The sequence below is a fragment of the Anser anser genome, assembly GCF_964211835.1.
Source record: "Anser anser genome assembly, chromosome: 1".
Classification (NCBI taxonomy): Eukaryota; Metazoa; Chordata; class Aves; order Anseriformes; family Anatidae; genus Anser; species Anser anser.
Genome location: NC_139720.1, coordinates 31,133,230 through 31,149,179, shown reverse-complemented (window position 1 = coordinate 31,149,179; position 15,950 = coordinate 31,133,230). Strand labels below are relative to the sequence as shown.

The 15,950-nt window shown below is 40.7% G+C and overlaps 1 protein-coding gene across 8 annotated transcripts in view; it reads right to left on the bottom strand.

Annotated features, from left to right (window-relative positions):
* PNPLA8 (patatin like domain 8, phospholipase A2) overlaps window positions 1-13,187 on the bottom strand; it is a 37,001-nt gene extending 23,814 nt beyond the window's left edge. For 3 of the 8 annotated variants that reach the window (XM_083820159.1, XM_083820160.1, XM_083820161.1), the window contains exons 1-7: window positions 13,031-13,187; window positions 12,663-12,757; window positions 11,009-12,226; window positions 10,421-10,570; window positions 9,057-9,208; window positions 7,325-7,419; window positions 1,726-1,897 (exon numbers count right to left, since the gene is read on the bottom strand). In XM_083820159.1, the coding sequence (XP_083676285.1) occupies window positions 1,726-1,897; window positions 7,325-7,419; window positions 9,057-9,208; window positions 10,421-10,570; window positions 11,009-12,130 (1,691 nt within the window). In that variant the 5' untranslated portion in view covers window positions 12,131-12,226; window positions 12,663-12,757; window positions 13,031-13,187. Of the gene's footprint in view, window positions 1-1,725; window positions 1,898-7,324; window positions 7,420-9,056; window positions 9,209-10,420; window positions 10,571-11,008; window positions 12,227-12,662; window positions 12,758-12,984 lie in introns of all 8 variants that reach the window. The other 5 variants (XM_083820154.1, XM_083820157.1, XM_083820158.1 and 2 more) reach the window with 5 other exon arrangements.
* Between the last annotated feature and the right edge of the window lie 2,763 nt (window positions 13,188-15,950).

The following is a 15,950-nucleotide window of genomic DNA, read 5'->3' as shown; positions in this document are numbered from 1 at the left end:
TTGCTTTTGTCCACTGCCCATGAATAGAGTACTTTACCTCCTTCGTGTTATATGCAGCTACAAAGAATAATAGCATTTTAATTAAAGGCACACAAAATACTTCCACACGAGGTAATCCTCGTCTTTGTAAAAGATTGTCTTTCAGTTGGGCAGGGGAAGAAAAGAGGTATTTATTTGCCTTACCTCTTTTCTGGGAAAAAGAGGAACTTGAGATATCTCAGAAGAAAAAAGACATGATATTGGTATCATTAACATTTAACTTTCCTAAAAATTGTAAACTCACAAAAGTAAAGTGCTTGGAAGCCTATCTTCACTTCAACAAAGCAGCAAGACGTTTAAACCTCAGGCAGCACAGGTCCAGAAGAGAGGCTTTCAATCCCATAAAATGCATTAACCACATTTCCAAAGAAACTTGTTATTATTTATCCAAAGAAGCTTTTTATCATTTTACATTTTGCTCTCAGAGTAAGTTGTTTCTATTCTTTCAGAATCAGTGTCAGCTAAAAATTATAAACAACTGGACCATTGTCATAGCTTTGGCTGGGATGGAGTTAATTTTCTTTGTAGAGGCTCACACAACACTGCTTTGGATTTTTGATGAAAACAGTGGTGATAACACACCAATGTTTTTAATTGTTGCAGAGCAGGGCTTATACAGAGCCAAGGACTTTGCAACTTCTTGTGCTGCACTGCCAGTGAGGACGCTGGGGGTGCACAAGGGACAGAACCAGGACAGCTGACCCAAACTGGCTAAAGGAACGTCCCATACCATGTGGCACCATGCTCAGCAATAAAAGCTGGAGTAAATAAGGAGGAAGACGAGGACATTCAGAGTGATGGTGTTTGTCTTTCCAAGAAACCATTACGTCTGATAAGCCCTGCTTTCCTGGAAGTGGCTGAACACCTGCCTGCTGATGGGAAGCAGCAAATAAATTCCTTCTTTTGCTTCACTCTCTTGTGCAGCTTTTGCTTTACCTAGGAAACTGTTTTTACCTCAACCCATGAGTTCTTGCACTTTTACCTTTCTGAACCTCTCCCCCATCATTCCTGGGGAGACTGAACAAGTGGCTGTGTGGTGCTGAGCTGCCTGCCAGGGTTAAACCACAACAACTATCAACATGAATACCAATGAATAAAAGTCATAGAATTTGTAATAAACATTAGCTAATTTCTTCCAGTGATTCTTTCCCCCATATATCCATTAACACACCTGTATACATATCTCTGAACAAGTATCTTTTCATTGCTAACTCTAACAAATTGGATATTTTTCATTGCAATCCTTACAGCTCTTTTCACTTTTCAAAGGAAGGGGAAGTGGGCCAAAAACCTCAATAGAGCAGCTAAAATTAAAAATCCCTACTACAGCATATTATTTCATTTCTTGCTATGTCTCCTTAAAAAATAAAAAGGCACAGCAGGTGGCTAGTAAAATCTGTAGCAGATCTGCAATGAGTCAGATCAAGCAGAGTTGGCAAACAGACAGGAATATAATCAGAAATCAGTGCACTAAAGCTTACTTTATTCCCCAGAAACAGAAACCATTACATTAAAGGCTTTAAATGTTTTGGTAAATACGAAAACAGATATTTCAAAAGAATGAGAACACAAACTAATCCTTTTTCTTTGTTTTAAGAATTTGCTTACCATGGAAACAATAACAAAAATGAAGGCTCTCAGACTTGCATTAAAAAATCAGGTTAAAAATAATTTATTTTTACTTACTTGAGCATTTTTTCCCAGATATCACTGTCATAAAAGGCATGGCTCCAACCCATTTTGACTGTTCCAACAATTACATTCTGCTTAAAAACGTCTGATCCTAACTTGCGATACAGTTCTTCACAATCATCCAGAGGAATATGGAACAACCCCAACATAAAAGCTAATATAGCTCCTGAAAAGAAATATTTTGAAATGTTAAATATAACATGGAGTAAGATTACAATGATGGATTACCATTAACACAGTTCATAGGTTAGCAGAATATCTATCTTGAAAAGGGAAGATCAATTGACATTTATATCACTAAATTACTGTTCAAATATCATAAACCGTGCTTTAGAAGGACATATAAGAGACAGGAAGCATCTACTTTCATAAAGAGAATTTTGGGAAGTTGATAAATAGCATTTTGTTTTGCAGATTTCACCCTTGCAAAAACACACATGGCTGATAGCAAATTAATTCCACTGCTTTATTTGGAAAGAGAAACGAGTAAGAATAATCTATGCTGTAGTATTTAAAATATTTGGAGCACTGCTTGCTATCTTGCAAACTCCTTGATTGACTGAAGAAAAATTCTAGGAAAATTCTGTAAGACAACAGGAATTTTGACTGTTCTCAAATACATTTGGTGGCAGCCATTTACAATCACTCACTCAGAGAGGCCTTGCAGAGGGATCTAGATAGATAGGAGCATTGGACAATCATCAACAGCATGAAGTTCAACAAAGGAAAATGCTGGGTTCTGCACCTGGGACAGAGCAATGCCAGACACAGGCAAAGGCTGGGAGACGAGCAGCTGGTGAGCAGCTCAGCAGAAAGGGATCTGGGGGTGCTGGTCGACAGCACGCTCAACATGAGCCAGCAGTGTGTCCTAGCTGCCAAGTGGGTAAATCGCGTTTTAGGATGCTTTAAACACAGCACAGCCACCCAGTCCATGAGGTGATTCTCCCTTAAAAGTAGCATTAACATGGCCCCACCCTGAAGATTGCATGCAGTGCTGGTCTCCACAATATAAAAAGTATGTTAAGGGTCTTGAAAGTACCCAGAGGAGAGCACCAAAGCTGGTAAAAGGGCTGCAAGGCATGTCCTGTGAGGAGAGGCTGAAAACACTTGGGTTGTCTACTCTAGAGGCTCAGAGGCAACCTCGTTGCCCAACAACTTCCTGAGGAGAGGAAGTGCAGAGGCAGGTGTTGGTCTTTTTGCCCCCATAACCAACAATGGGATGTGCAGGAATGGCACAAAGCTGCGCCAGAGGAGGTTCAGACTAGGTATTAGGAAAAATTTCTTACCATGAAGGTGGTCAAACACTGGAATGGGCTTCCTAGAGAGGTGGTTGCTGCCCTATGCCTGTCAGTGTTCGAGACATTTGGAGAATGCCCTCAATACTAGGCTTTAACTTTCGGTTAGCTCTGAAGTTTTCAGGCAGTAGGACTGGATCTCTGAAGGTCCCTTCCAAAAGAACTTTTCTATTCATACATACTGCCATCTAGTGTGTGCCTAAAAACGGCATGACCTACCCTTGTAGGAACAAAACAGTTTCCAAAAAGGAAGATTGCAGAATACCATTAAAAAGACTTTTGAAATTTACAATCAATACACTGCTAAAATTCTTAGGTATGTTAAACTGAAAGGGGTGTATACAACCTCTGAATCTAATTGTGCAATGCTGAGATATAACTGAAGCATCAAGAATAAATAGGACTAAGGTCTTTCAAATTTGGAAATGAATGCAATACATTTGAGTAGAGTTAATTTCAAAAGGAATAAGTTCTTGAAATGAATTAAGAATAAAACACACATGCAGAAAGAACTACACAAAGCCATAGATGGCTTTAAAGGACGCACAACTTCCAAGCTTCTGCCCTTCTCACAGACCCCATCTCATGATAGCAGCGTTAATGTATTGACAGTCTCAATTTATTAAAGCATAGCACACATCCTTATTTTAACCTGGGGCTACTTGTCACATTAAAGTTGTGTCAAAAGAAACTTACTCGACTGCAGTATCACAATATTCAACTCAGACCAAACATCTATCAGCAAAGAAAGTTTTCCTAAATCACGCAAATCCTCTGCTACTTTATTTTCTTCTTTAATCTCCAGCACCAATTCTACAATATTATGTATTTACTATTTTCAAGAATAGTTTCAAACTGAAGGGCAAATTTCATGCCAAATACCTCACCACCACCAGAGAAACAGCACCAAAACCCTCACTCTGCATCAGTACACAAGTGGCAGTAGGTATTATCAGAGTCAAGTTGCATGATAAAGGGCTTTGCCGAAACCTGCTGCATGGTAACAAGACACTCACAGGAGAGTAAGCTTAAAATCAAAGATAGAGTCCAGGCCCTATCTGATGGCCTAGTGAAAGAGCAGCTCGCACTCTCAGTCTTGACTGCCAACACTTCAGGGGAGAAAAAACAAAACAAAAAAAAAAATGGGAGGCTAAGGAGCATATCTTGAAGGATGTGGGTAACAGGTCGCTAATAAGACACAAGATAGATAAGAATATAACCTGAAAGAAGAAGTATTTCTTCCTTATTCAGCACTAGTAAGAGTTCAACTGAAATGCTATATGTTGACATGCATGATGTTCAAAAAAAAGTGGACAAACTGAAAAAAATCCACAAAAAAACAACCACGCATCAAGGAAATCTGTCAACAAGGAAAGCCTGAATAAACTGGGTATAGCAAAACCCTTCATATGCATAAGTGGCTAATGCAAAGAGAAAGAAAAACAATGTCCCTGGGGAGTCGAGACAAGAGGAAACATTTGAACTGCAACAGTAGATTGACATTACATTTGGAAGTTTTGTTGTCTAAAGACAGCAGAGCACAAGTTTTCTGAAGACATCTGTTGTGATTCAAAATCTGACAACTGTCGGCAGTGAAACATACTTAGTTGATCCATCCCTTGGGAAATGAGATAGCCTCAGGTCAGTGTCAGCTCTATAATACCATGACTTGACTTATTTATGAGTTTTCCTGAAACTAGATTTCTGTCAGAAAGGTGTTCAAAAAGCATTTCAAAACTGGAAGGAAAATATGAGGAAAAAAAAGAGACTTTAATACAGAGAGATGCCAACTTTGTTCCAGGATGCTCCTAACCTGCAAATCACCAAAGGCTGGGAGAATGCATAGGGGAACCAGCCCCATGTTGTTCTTGTGAATTCTATATTGCACAGGCTTTACATTAACTTTTCCTCCATAAAACAACATTCAGTGGCTATCACTGTTTCATGGGCTTGCGGATTTTCTGGTGCTTCCATACCCAGGGTATTGTGCTCAGCAGTAGGTAAGTGAGCTAAATATGCAGGGCTCGTTACAGCATCATTACTGCAATCTTCCTGTGTGGCTGCCACATTTATACCCCATGACCAACAGCGTAGACAAGTACAGAGAAGCTAACTACAAAGATAGAGTCTGATGTTGAAGTCACAGCAGACTGATTTCTTAACCTCAAAGGCAAAACAGCTAAAGGATTGTAAGAGACGTGAATAGCACAGCAGAAAAAAAAAGAACTGTAGTGCACAAGGGGTATAGCTCTTAATATACTTAATCACTTAACACAGCACTTTTGTAAACCACCATTCATTCAGCTGCAAGCTTCTGCAAATCCAGTTGGTACGTGTACTGTCAACACAAACTGCAGTGGTAACGTACACAGCTAGCACGTGCTGGCAAACGCGCACAACCTTTCCCAGCCAGGTACTGTCACCCATTGCACATTGGACTGGTGCAGACAAAAACTTGCTTGAGGAAACAAAGCTTACCAGAAAGAGTTAAGTATTAGCAGTTACAAACCCCAATATCTGGTGAGAAGGATTAAGAATAAAGTTAGTTCTAATCAGAGTAGTGGAATTGAATTGAGTAAGAACAGCAGGCTTCTCTAGCAAAGATAAAACATGTTTATCATGATTGAAGATGACAGTTTCACTAACGGAACTTTTTTAATACCTTCCAAAAGAAACATCCCTTCACTGCTAAATAAATTTATCAAGAATTTTTTCAGAGACTATCAAAAAAAGTAAACCAGGCAATGACAGCGTGTTTGCAAACAAATTCTGTCTAGTAGACCTAAACATTCAACCCCTTCTCTACTATTTTGAACCTACTAAGCACATCTTTGGAAACATGAACAATGTATTTACGCATAGTGATCTGCATTTAATACATTTCAGAACTGAATTGTACTGGAGAATAAGTCTACTGAAAAAGAGAATTTGGGTTTCAAAAGGAAACTGAGCTAGTGATCATCAGCATACCTCATGTTTTAAAACAGTAATATGCCGCCACCAATCTAGCATAACATCTAAAAAGCAATGATAGTCTTTCTAAAATAAGCTTATGTTTACAGTTTCCTACTTCCAAAGGAGAAGTGACTTATCATTGAGTCACAGAGTAATTAAGGCTGGGAGGGACCTCTAGAGATTGTCCAGTCCAAACTCCTGGTCAAACAGGAGTTTCAATTAGAACAGGTTGCTCAGGACTTGTTCATCCGAGTTTTGAGCGTCTCCAAGGATGGATATTCCAGTCTGTTCAGGCAACTCTTCCCAGTGTCTGACCATCCTTGCAAGGAAAATGCAATTCCAGGTACCTAATAATCGTTTCCTGTACTGCAGCTTGTGCCTGCTGGCTTTTCTCCTACCACTGTGCACCTTCAAGAATAGCCTAGCTTCTCTCTATTTTCACTTCAGCTGAAACAGCAACAAGCCCTCCCTTAGCCTTCTCTTAAGGCTGAACAAACCCAGTTCTTCCAGCCTCTCCTCACACGTCATGTCCTCCATACCCCTAACCATCTAGGTGACCCTGCCAGACTCAACCAGGGTGTCAACGTCTGCCAATGCAAGAGCCAAAACTAAACATAAAGGGGCCAGAGACCTTTAATCTGCTAGGTACATTACAATATGTGATCAGCATTTTTTTTTTTTTTTTTTTTTTTTTGCTACAAGGGCACACTGATGATTCATGTTCGACCTGATCCAACAGGACCAGGTCTTTTACTGCTGAGCTGTTTTCTAGCCAGTCAGCACACACCACGTATATTAGATGAGGTTATTCCACCCCAGATGGATGACTCTGTGCTTGCCTTTGCTGAACCTCAGGCAGTTCCTGTTAAACCATTTCAACCAGCCTATAAAGGCTGATCTGAGCAGCGTCCATCCCTGTATTGACCCTAATATGATATCATCCATGGTTTTAGTACAAATGTACTCTGTGCCATTGTCCAGGTCATTTTAATAAAGATAGGAAAAATTACTGACCCAGTATTAATCTATGAGGAATGTCACCTTATTTTTCTGTAAATCCCATAAACATCTTAAGATATTTGTAACCCTGTGCAAAAAATCGAGGTTTCATATTCACGAAAAAAAGACAAATCAGTTGGAAGTTTTAATTAAAAGCAACAAGCATGTCATGAATCACCCAACGTTTTTGCTCAGAAGAAAAAAAACAACTTTAAAATTACACCTGTACTTTCTCAGCTTACACTCAATGTCAGAAACCTGGCAAATTCTGCAAAAACTACATCTATCTTCAGATGTTCTTGCTGTATTCATAGCAAAATGCCAACTTGTGGATTGACAGTTACCTGTGCTTACACCACAAATGTAGTCAAAAAGATGATGAACTGGCTTTCCAGTAAGTTCTTCTAGTTTCCGTAGCGTTTGAAGTGCAACTAAACCCCTGAAACACAAAAAAACACACACACATATTATGGTAGTTTTATCTTATATAGATTTAATTAAGCATACCTTTGATTAATTAGAACTGATAAGTGCAATAGCAAGAAGCCTGAATATTTCAGGGAATGAAAAAGTATTGGTATCAATACTTTCCAGTCCTATGCTAAAGAACTGCGTATGGCTAAAGCTGCATCAAACCAAGCACCACCTTGCTAACACATCCTGCTGAGATCAGCCCCTCCCTGCTACAAATTATTTACCTTAAAACAAGTTTAAATTTGTATATTTTTCCATAAGCACTTAGAGTTTAAATATTATGATAATCATACATTGTATTAACGTACTAGCCCCATATGTTTAAGATACTGCTATCTAGTGCAAACACCAGGTTTACAGAAAATAATTACACTTAACAAGAAAATCATATAATGGTTGAAGGCAACTATTTCATAATTATTTGCTGGCAGGATGCCAGCATGAAGAAGGCAAATTGAGAATAAAAGTCCTTATAATATCACTGACCTAGAAATATAACAGAAAAATTAGAATTTTATCAATATATATAAGCAAGCATTCACATTTTTATTAAAAAGTAAACACGCAAACATGCATTATACTTCTGCCACAAGCATAATTATAATCAACTGCATTTACTTATTTGCTCAGTGTTGAGATTTAGTTTTACAGCTCATGTGAGCCTGCACTTGTAAGTGAAAGTATGTGACAGAAAACATCCTTGATAGCATGCTGTTATCTGTGAACCATCTTTCTTTCTACTTTGTGGTCCATGATGAACTTTCAGAACCGTCCAAGCTGAAATTTTGCCATATGCTTACTCCTTATTGAATGCAACTGATTTTGATGCAAATATGGAGAAACAAAAAGTTGGTGAAACTATTTCTGCTATGACTTCATACTCCACTCTCTATCAACAAAAATTTATGAATATTTGAAAAGAAAATTTCTTCAAATGTGCCTGAAAACATAGCTTTTAATAAATGTCAGATTTTAAACACTGCATATGCTTTCCCTGCTATTCTTCACAAATTGTGATAGGTGAATAAATTCATGCAAAACTAGAGCACAGGTAACTGAGGACATGTGGTACATCCATTAAACAAAAGCAGGCGTTGGTAGTAGGTAAAGAAATATAAACCAAAAGCACTGCGAGAAGGGCTTTCACCATTACCCTATTCATTCTTTCATGAGACTAGTCCTGCTAAGGTAGATCATCCTCCAGAAGGGTACAAGAAGAGGTTTTGTCTTATTAAGCTGACGTAAACATTAAAGTACAAAATACTACAAGCAATTCCTGCCAATTTTGAATTACGGAGATGAGCAGACTAACTGAAATGACTGTTTAATTTACTCATTTCCAAAAGAAAGGGTCAGTCCAAGAAGCACTTATGTGCGTAGCCAACTTTAAAAGTAATTTCAGAGGCCCAGGACTATTAATCCATGGGAATTTAAGTACAAATGAATACAGAAGTAAGTACCCATCACTTGAATAGTCAAATGCAACAGAACTGTAAATCAGACTTTGCATGTTTAGTCACAAAATTATCAAAGAGAAACTGAAATTCTATTTACAGTTACACTATGAAGAGATATACAAGCATGTATTAAAAAAAGTTTTACCTTGTTCCTCCTCCATCAATAGCAAGGACTCGAATTCCCCAGCCTTTCACAGGGTCTGTATATCCAATTATTGCTAAAGTCTCTCTAACAGCAGCCTGAAGACTTTCGTCATTTGCTTGTCTCAGTCGCAGTAGGCAGGGGATTACTTTTTCCTATAGTTATGATAAAAGATCTTTGTATTTATCAAAATGCTTATACCAAAAGAATTCACACTCATATTCACTAGTTTCACATTTTAGAATTAACGTAGTATATGAGTTACTGGAAAACTTCTTTAAGCCTGTATTTACCCACCTCTATATCTAACAAGGGGAAGAAATGACACCAATATTATGTTGTACACCTCTTTTTGTTAAAAATAACCAGCTCTCTCAACTCAACAATCAAGCTGAAATTAAAATCCTTCTAATAACTATAAAAGCTAAGTTTACTGATATTTTAGGTTTTTAATTATTTAGCCAACAGTTTAGTTTTGTGGACATTAATGTCACATTTCCCAAATAGAAACTCAAGTATTGAGCCCATGAAGTACAGCTAAAAGCACAGATTTTAATGAACAAATATCACACTGTTTCAAAGTAGAAAGTGCCTTCAAAGTATATTAATATCAAAACAAAACTTAAAATTCTTCACACTGACTGATTGCTAAATTTGGAATTATTATCACAAAGATATAAAATATTATAATCAAGATGGGAGTAGTGAGTGCACTCTCTCATAATAAAATATTTCATAACTATTCACGTGCACGTCTGACCAGTGCCCAGCCAGGGTAATTCGCCGGGCCTGAACTCCATCCAGCAATTTTACAATCCCTGTCACCCAACTGTCACATCTTGTGGAAAAACACATGGAACTGACAAACACCTGATTGGGCTAGAACAGCCTACCACCCACCTCCTGTCCTCACTGCATGCAGGAAAGAGAACGAACAGAACTAGATTACGTAAACTTCTTTGATTTCTACACTCCACTCGTGTCCTTTCTATAAAGGGAGCATGCAAAGAAGCATCAAAACTGTTACACATATGTAGATCAACCGTACAGTACATTCCTGTCTGGTCAATTGCGAAAGAGAACACAGTGTACGACCTTCATCTACCACTAGAATAAGCTATATTATCTACCCACATGACAATGCTGCATGCTTCTAAATTAAACATAGCAATCTTAACAGCCTTAGGCTAGACTACTGATAGTTTGCATAATGAATCTGAATGAAAAAGCTAAAAAGATATTCACACCATAATCTTTACAAGAAGAAAATATGCCTAGCCCACAAAAGCACAGAAGTTTTATGTCATTTTATAAGAATACCTCTGTCAGGTATTTATTGCTCATCTAAGCATAAAGATTATCTGCACCTTAATTGCAACTCCTCTGCTCTCTGGAAATTCCAGAAGATGATAAGTCAGTTCTTCAACCCTGCTGATACAGATTCTTCGATTAGAGGATCTTCGTAGGGCTTGAACTAAAGCTCGAGTCCTGTTATCAATACTCACTCGTGCAATGATCTAAAACAGACAAGAGTTATACAAAGAACATAAAGCTACTCTAAGATACGTATACAATTTGTCAAGACTAATTCCAAAAGGTTATTTTAAGATTTCACAGAAGTCCTGGACAGAGTGTTGTACAAGGATTTCTTAAACAGAAGCAGGCCTTGTTTACCAGGAAACAAATAAAGAATTCTTAGAGCAACCAGACACCAAACAAACTGGCGTCAGGATTTCTAACTAGGAGAACTTTCAGGGCAACTCTGAAATGATTGGACCACGAAAGAGTATGATGTTACTGTCACTACAACCAAAAAAACAGCTACAGCTACAATGTATATAATTATGAACTATATATATACACATGTAAAATACACATCTATACAGATGCATTCTTACATAAAACATTAATATGCATAGAAATAAAATATGTAAAAGCAGGAAACAAAGACTTGCCTTTTCTCTCTGAATGGACAGATGCTTTTCCCTGTCTTCTGCAGTCTTACTCTCTTTTGGTTTGTCTTCCTCATCCTTCTCAGACCCTTCTTGCTCTATCGGTTTACTCTTTTCTGGTGCACCAACTTTTGTTTCCGACCTTAACTTGGGCACCAACCCACCGATGTAACTGTCTACAAAAGCTTGTACACTGTTACTGGGATAGGAAAGAAAGTTTGCAATACTTTTCTTAGTGGAAACTGGAAGAGCAGTACTTGTCTTTTCAGCATCCTGAGTCTCTGTTTCAGGAGCTACAGTGGCTGCTGAAGTCACTGTCTTTTCTTCAGTAATTACAGTATTTCCTGATGAACCAAGCTTATTTGTCACTTCACTTTTAGAGTCCTGTAACAAAGCATTCCTCTTCTTCTCTTGATCCATTACGGAATTATTACTGAAGTACCAGTTGATATGGTCAGCTACAAAGTTGTAAGTCTCTCCAAAATTTGTAGATAAGTAGCTTATGTGAAAAAGGTGGGTTTTAGAGGCTGAATCTTCTGAAGTATCTTGATTAGCGCCGCTTGAGTTTTTTAACAGAGACTCCAAGCTTTCATTTGCATCAGTGGATTTCCTGGCAGCTAGGCCTCTGTTGCAATCCTCCTGAGTTCTGGCATCTGTAACTTGTTTACCATTTTCCAGACTGGCACTGAGGTTATTTTCACCTGCATTACTTTTAGTTGTTTTTCCTGGAGTACCTGAGTGTGATTTTAACCGAGCTATCCGCGACACCAGTTCACTGTGAGTGCCAGACACTGCCTTTGAAACAGACTCTATAGTATTCTTAATTCGTGACATGCGACTGTTCACTTTTGTGAGTCCTTTGGAAGAAGAAGTCAACAGTTTAGAAACTCTGTAGTATAAGAAGTCATGGCTGTAAATGTGTTTGTTACACCAAAACGTCCTGCTTCTGGCCCATTTACACTGAGGCTCGCCTGTATGGAAAACTCTAAGATGAATGCCATGATTTATCCTCCAGAAGACTTTAGGTCTATACAAACACAGGTATTTGTTTCTTTGCTTCCACCAAAGACTTTTTGGGTTAATCACAAAGAACAAATATGTATCTAAAGACAAATGAACTGTCATTACTTATAAATAATTACACCTTTCCTACGTTGCTTGTCTACTTCATTCCAGAAAATATATTTCAATAAATAAGTCCCATATCATGGTGTTTGTTACCTGAAAAAAAAAAAAAGAAACAGAAACCAAACAATGGAAACCGCAAACCAGCAACAAGTTAGACTGAAATCTCAGAGTTGTTTAAAGTAGGTACAGCTTATTCATTGCTCCAGTAAAGACAGACAAACATAATTACGTAATCCTGTTGTGATACCAAGTGCTGAGGACATTCAGTACCGTCATTCCAACTATTTAATTTTAACACGATCTTCCTAAAAGGCCCGTTTACGCTCATTTTGAGGAATCATAGAATCATTAAGGTTGGAAAAGACCTTCAGGATGTGACAGCTGTCAAAAACACTTTGTGGCACATAGCAAACTGCTTGCTAGCCCTCCCAATAAGCAGAACGCTGTACCTCCTGCTAAAACCACTTAGTGGCATACAGAAAACTGCTCGCTGGTCCATCCAGCAAGCTACACCTCCTCGGCACCTTACCTCGTGCCAAGAGACAGCCTTCCAAGCGGCGATGACATTACACTGCCATGAAGGACTCCTCCGAGGGTGAACGGGCACCGGTTCTCAGCACGACCCTTCGGTACAAAACCCCAGTTAGGCTGGACGAGGCTTTTACCCCCCGCAGACACCACACGGCCCCCTCAGGACCCCCCTCAGGACCCCCCTCAGGGCCCCCCCTCAGGGCCCCCCCTCAGAGCCCCCCCTCAGAGCCCCCCCTCAGAGCCCCCCCTCAGAGCCCCCCCTCAGAGCCCCCCCTCAGAGCCCCAGCACCCAGGCCGCAGCCCCACACCCTGTTGCCCACCTCAGCCCCAACCCTCACCCACGTTGTCCCGGGCTGCTATACGCACCCGGGGCGAGCAGCGGGGTTTATTTATTTATTTTTTTCACCCCTCCCCTCCCACCGAGGCCGGACCCGCCGGGCTCCTGCCAGGCCCGGCCCCCGTCCCCCGCCGGCCGCCCCCACCGCGCCAGCGCAGGAAGCAGCTGGGCCGCGGCACTGCGCATGCGCCGTGCGCAGCCCGCCGGAAGCGGCTGAGGCCAGAAGGGGCGGGGCGGTGCCAGGAGGGGAAAGGGCAAGGCAAGGTGGGTGGGGGGTGCTGCGCATGCGCGGGGCGGTGACGTGCGGAGCGGAACGGCCGTCATGGGCGGCGGGCATACTGTAACGGGGCTCCGCCGGGGGTGCTCGAAGTTAGTGGCGCTGGTCGGGAAGGGTGGAGGATGTCTGGGGTGGTTCGTGGGATCCTTGCCCTGGTCGTCACAGAGGCGGTGGTTCCTATTGGGGTTTGGATTCCAGTCGCCTGTCTCTGCGCTTACTGATTAAAAAGAGTAAAGTGAATTTCTTTTCCTGGTGTTTTCTTTGCCCGGGGAAATTTATGTTATTTGTGTGTTGTAGTTAGTATCAAAATCAAATGGATTGAATTTCCTCCATCACATCATTTCCAGCTCCTGAATATTGGGTGAATCACAGGATATCCCAAGTTGGAAGGGACCCACAAGGATCATTGAGTCTAACTCCTGGCTCCACACAGGACCACCCAAAAATCAGACCCGGTGTCTGAGAGCACTGTCCAAGTGCTTCTTGAACTCCAGCAGGCTGGTGCTGTGACCAGTCCCCTGGGCAGCCTGTCCCAGTGTCCAGCCACCCTCTGGGTGCAGAACCTTTCCCTAACACCCAGCCTGACCCTCCCCTGTCCCAGCCCCATGCCGTTCCCTCGGGTCCTGTCGCTGTCCCCAGAGAGTAGAGCTCAGCGCCTGCCCCTCTGTTTCCAGGGGCATATAGCACACTGAATAATTTATAGTTCCTTTTTTTGCCCCCTCTCAGATTTTTATGATTCTTAAGAGCAGTACAGAGGCAGTTCTCCCAAAGCACTCCCTCTGTGAAGTGCTCAGTGGCTCTGAGAGCTGTTTGTTGTCCAGGATCCCCATGGCACTGCATACCAGCATGTCACACCCAGTTGCTCAGATCTTCTCTCCAAGGCCTTCTCCAGGTTGCTGCTTTCTGGACTGCATCAATCTTCTGCAGGTGTGGCCTGCACTCCCTTGTCCATAGATGATTACCTATCTGTTTGTATTATTTAGTGATGGCCTACTCCCGGCAAATGTTTTTAAGACTCGTGGGCTATTCTTCAGTTTGTTGTGTGTTTTCACTATATATGGTAAGGTTTGCTTTTAAACCAAATAGAATCATAGAATCATCTAGGTTGGAAAAGACTTAAAGGTCATTGAGTCCAACTCTCAGCCTGACCTACTGAGTCCCATCACTAAACCACATCCCTCAGCACTACATCCACCCATCCAAGGATGGGGGCTCCACCACTTCCCTGCGCAGCCTGTTCCAGTGCTTGACCGCCCTCTCCATGAAGACATTCTTCCTGATACCCAATCTAAACCTCCCCTGGTACAACTTGAGACTGTTTGCTTGCATCCTAACACTTGTCACCTGAGAAAGGAGACTGACACCCTCCTCGCTGCAGCCTGCTTTCAGGTAGTTGTAACGCAGGTAGCAGGTGGCCCATTGGTTTATGTGTTTCTTTAGGTAAAGGCCACTTACTGCTATGAGAACGACACAGTACTGGTAGATTTTGGGCTATGGTACAGGAGTAGTTTCTTTGCCAGTGATGTTAGGCTAAGCAGCCTCCCCTGCTGCACCTGCCCTTCTGCATGCCCCAGGACTCCTCCTTGTTTGGCTGCCTGGTGAACTGGGGTGGATCTTGTAATATGGCTTAAGAAGCAGTTGCCCATCTAAAGCAACAGTCTGAGCTGGCACTTAGTAGGATAAATTACATTCTTACAGCAACAAGGAGTTAGGCAAAACAAGACCAACAACTTCAGTAAGAAGGAAGTTTGGCCACAGGCTGTCCATGCATATCCTGCCTTTCTTTGACTGGCAAATTATGTGGTGAATAATGCGGTCCCTTTTATCTTTACATAGCTTTTCCCTGAACAGTCACCTTTCTCCCATAAGGTCTTTGTAAAATTCCTTTCTGTGCTTGCTCAGGCATTCATTTTACCACAGAGATATGTACAACATGTATTTACCACAGAGATATGTACAACATGTATATACTACCGAGATTCATACCTCTCCTAAGGAAAAGATTCAGGGATTTCATATTTCAAGTCTAATTGCAAACCCAGACATTCTTGCCACACAGGTCTCCCCGAGGATGGCTCGACCTGTCTGATCTGACTTGTTCAGAGGCCTGTAATACATCAGGTTTGCAAAACAACCACACAAATCAGCAAAAAAACTAAGAAAACACTGGACAAGTAGGCATACATTCATGTATTCCCAGGCACAAATTCTGCATCCACACCTTCTCAGACAGTTTTACAGTTTAGTCTTGTCTTTACTGCAGAGGTGACCTTAAGAAGAAATGATTTCAATTAATTTATCTTAAAGATAGACAACTCCACTAAGCTAATTTTGTGAGTTCTCCTAATAGTTAAAAGAGAGTTGATTCATCCCATTTGACTAACTGCCTGCTTTTTAGGTAAGAAAGGTGAATCTATCTGAGGCACTCAGAAGGTGGCTATCTCCAATTACAGTACTTTTCATATAATATGTAAATGAACACATTTATCACATTTTGAGATGTATTTTAATTTTAATAGGATGTACATTAGCTATTTCAAAATTACGCTTGCTTCAATACTTTCTATGAAAAGCCTCAAAGAAGGATTTGTTGTGATTATCAAAATTTTGTTTGCTGATCTCTATTAGATTGCATACCCAGCTTAAGCTTTGTCAGAATGGTCACTTAAAAT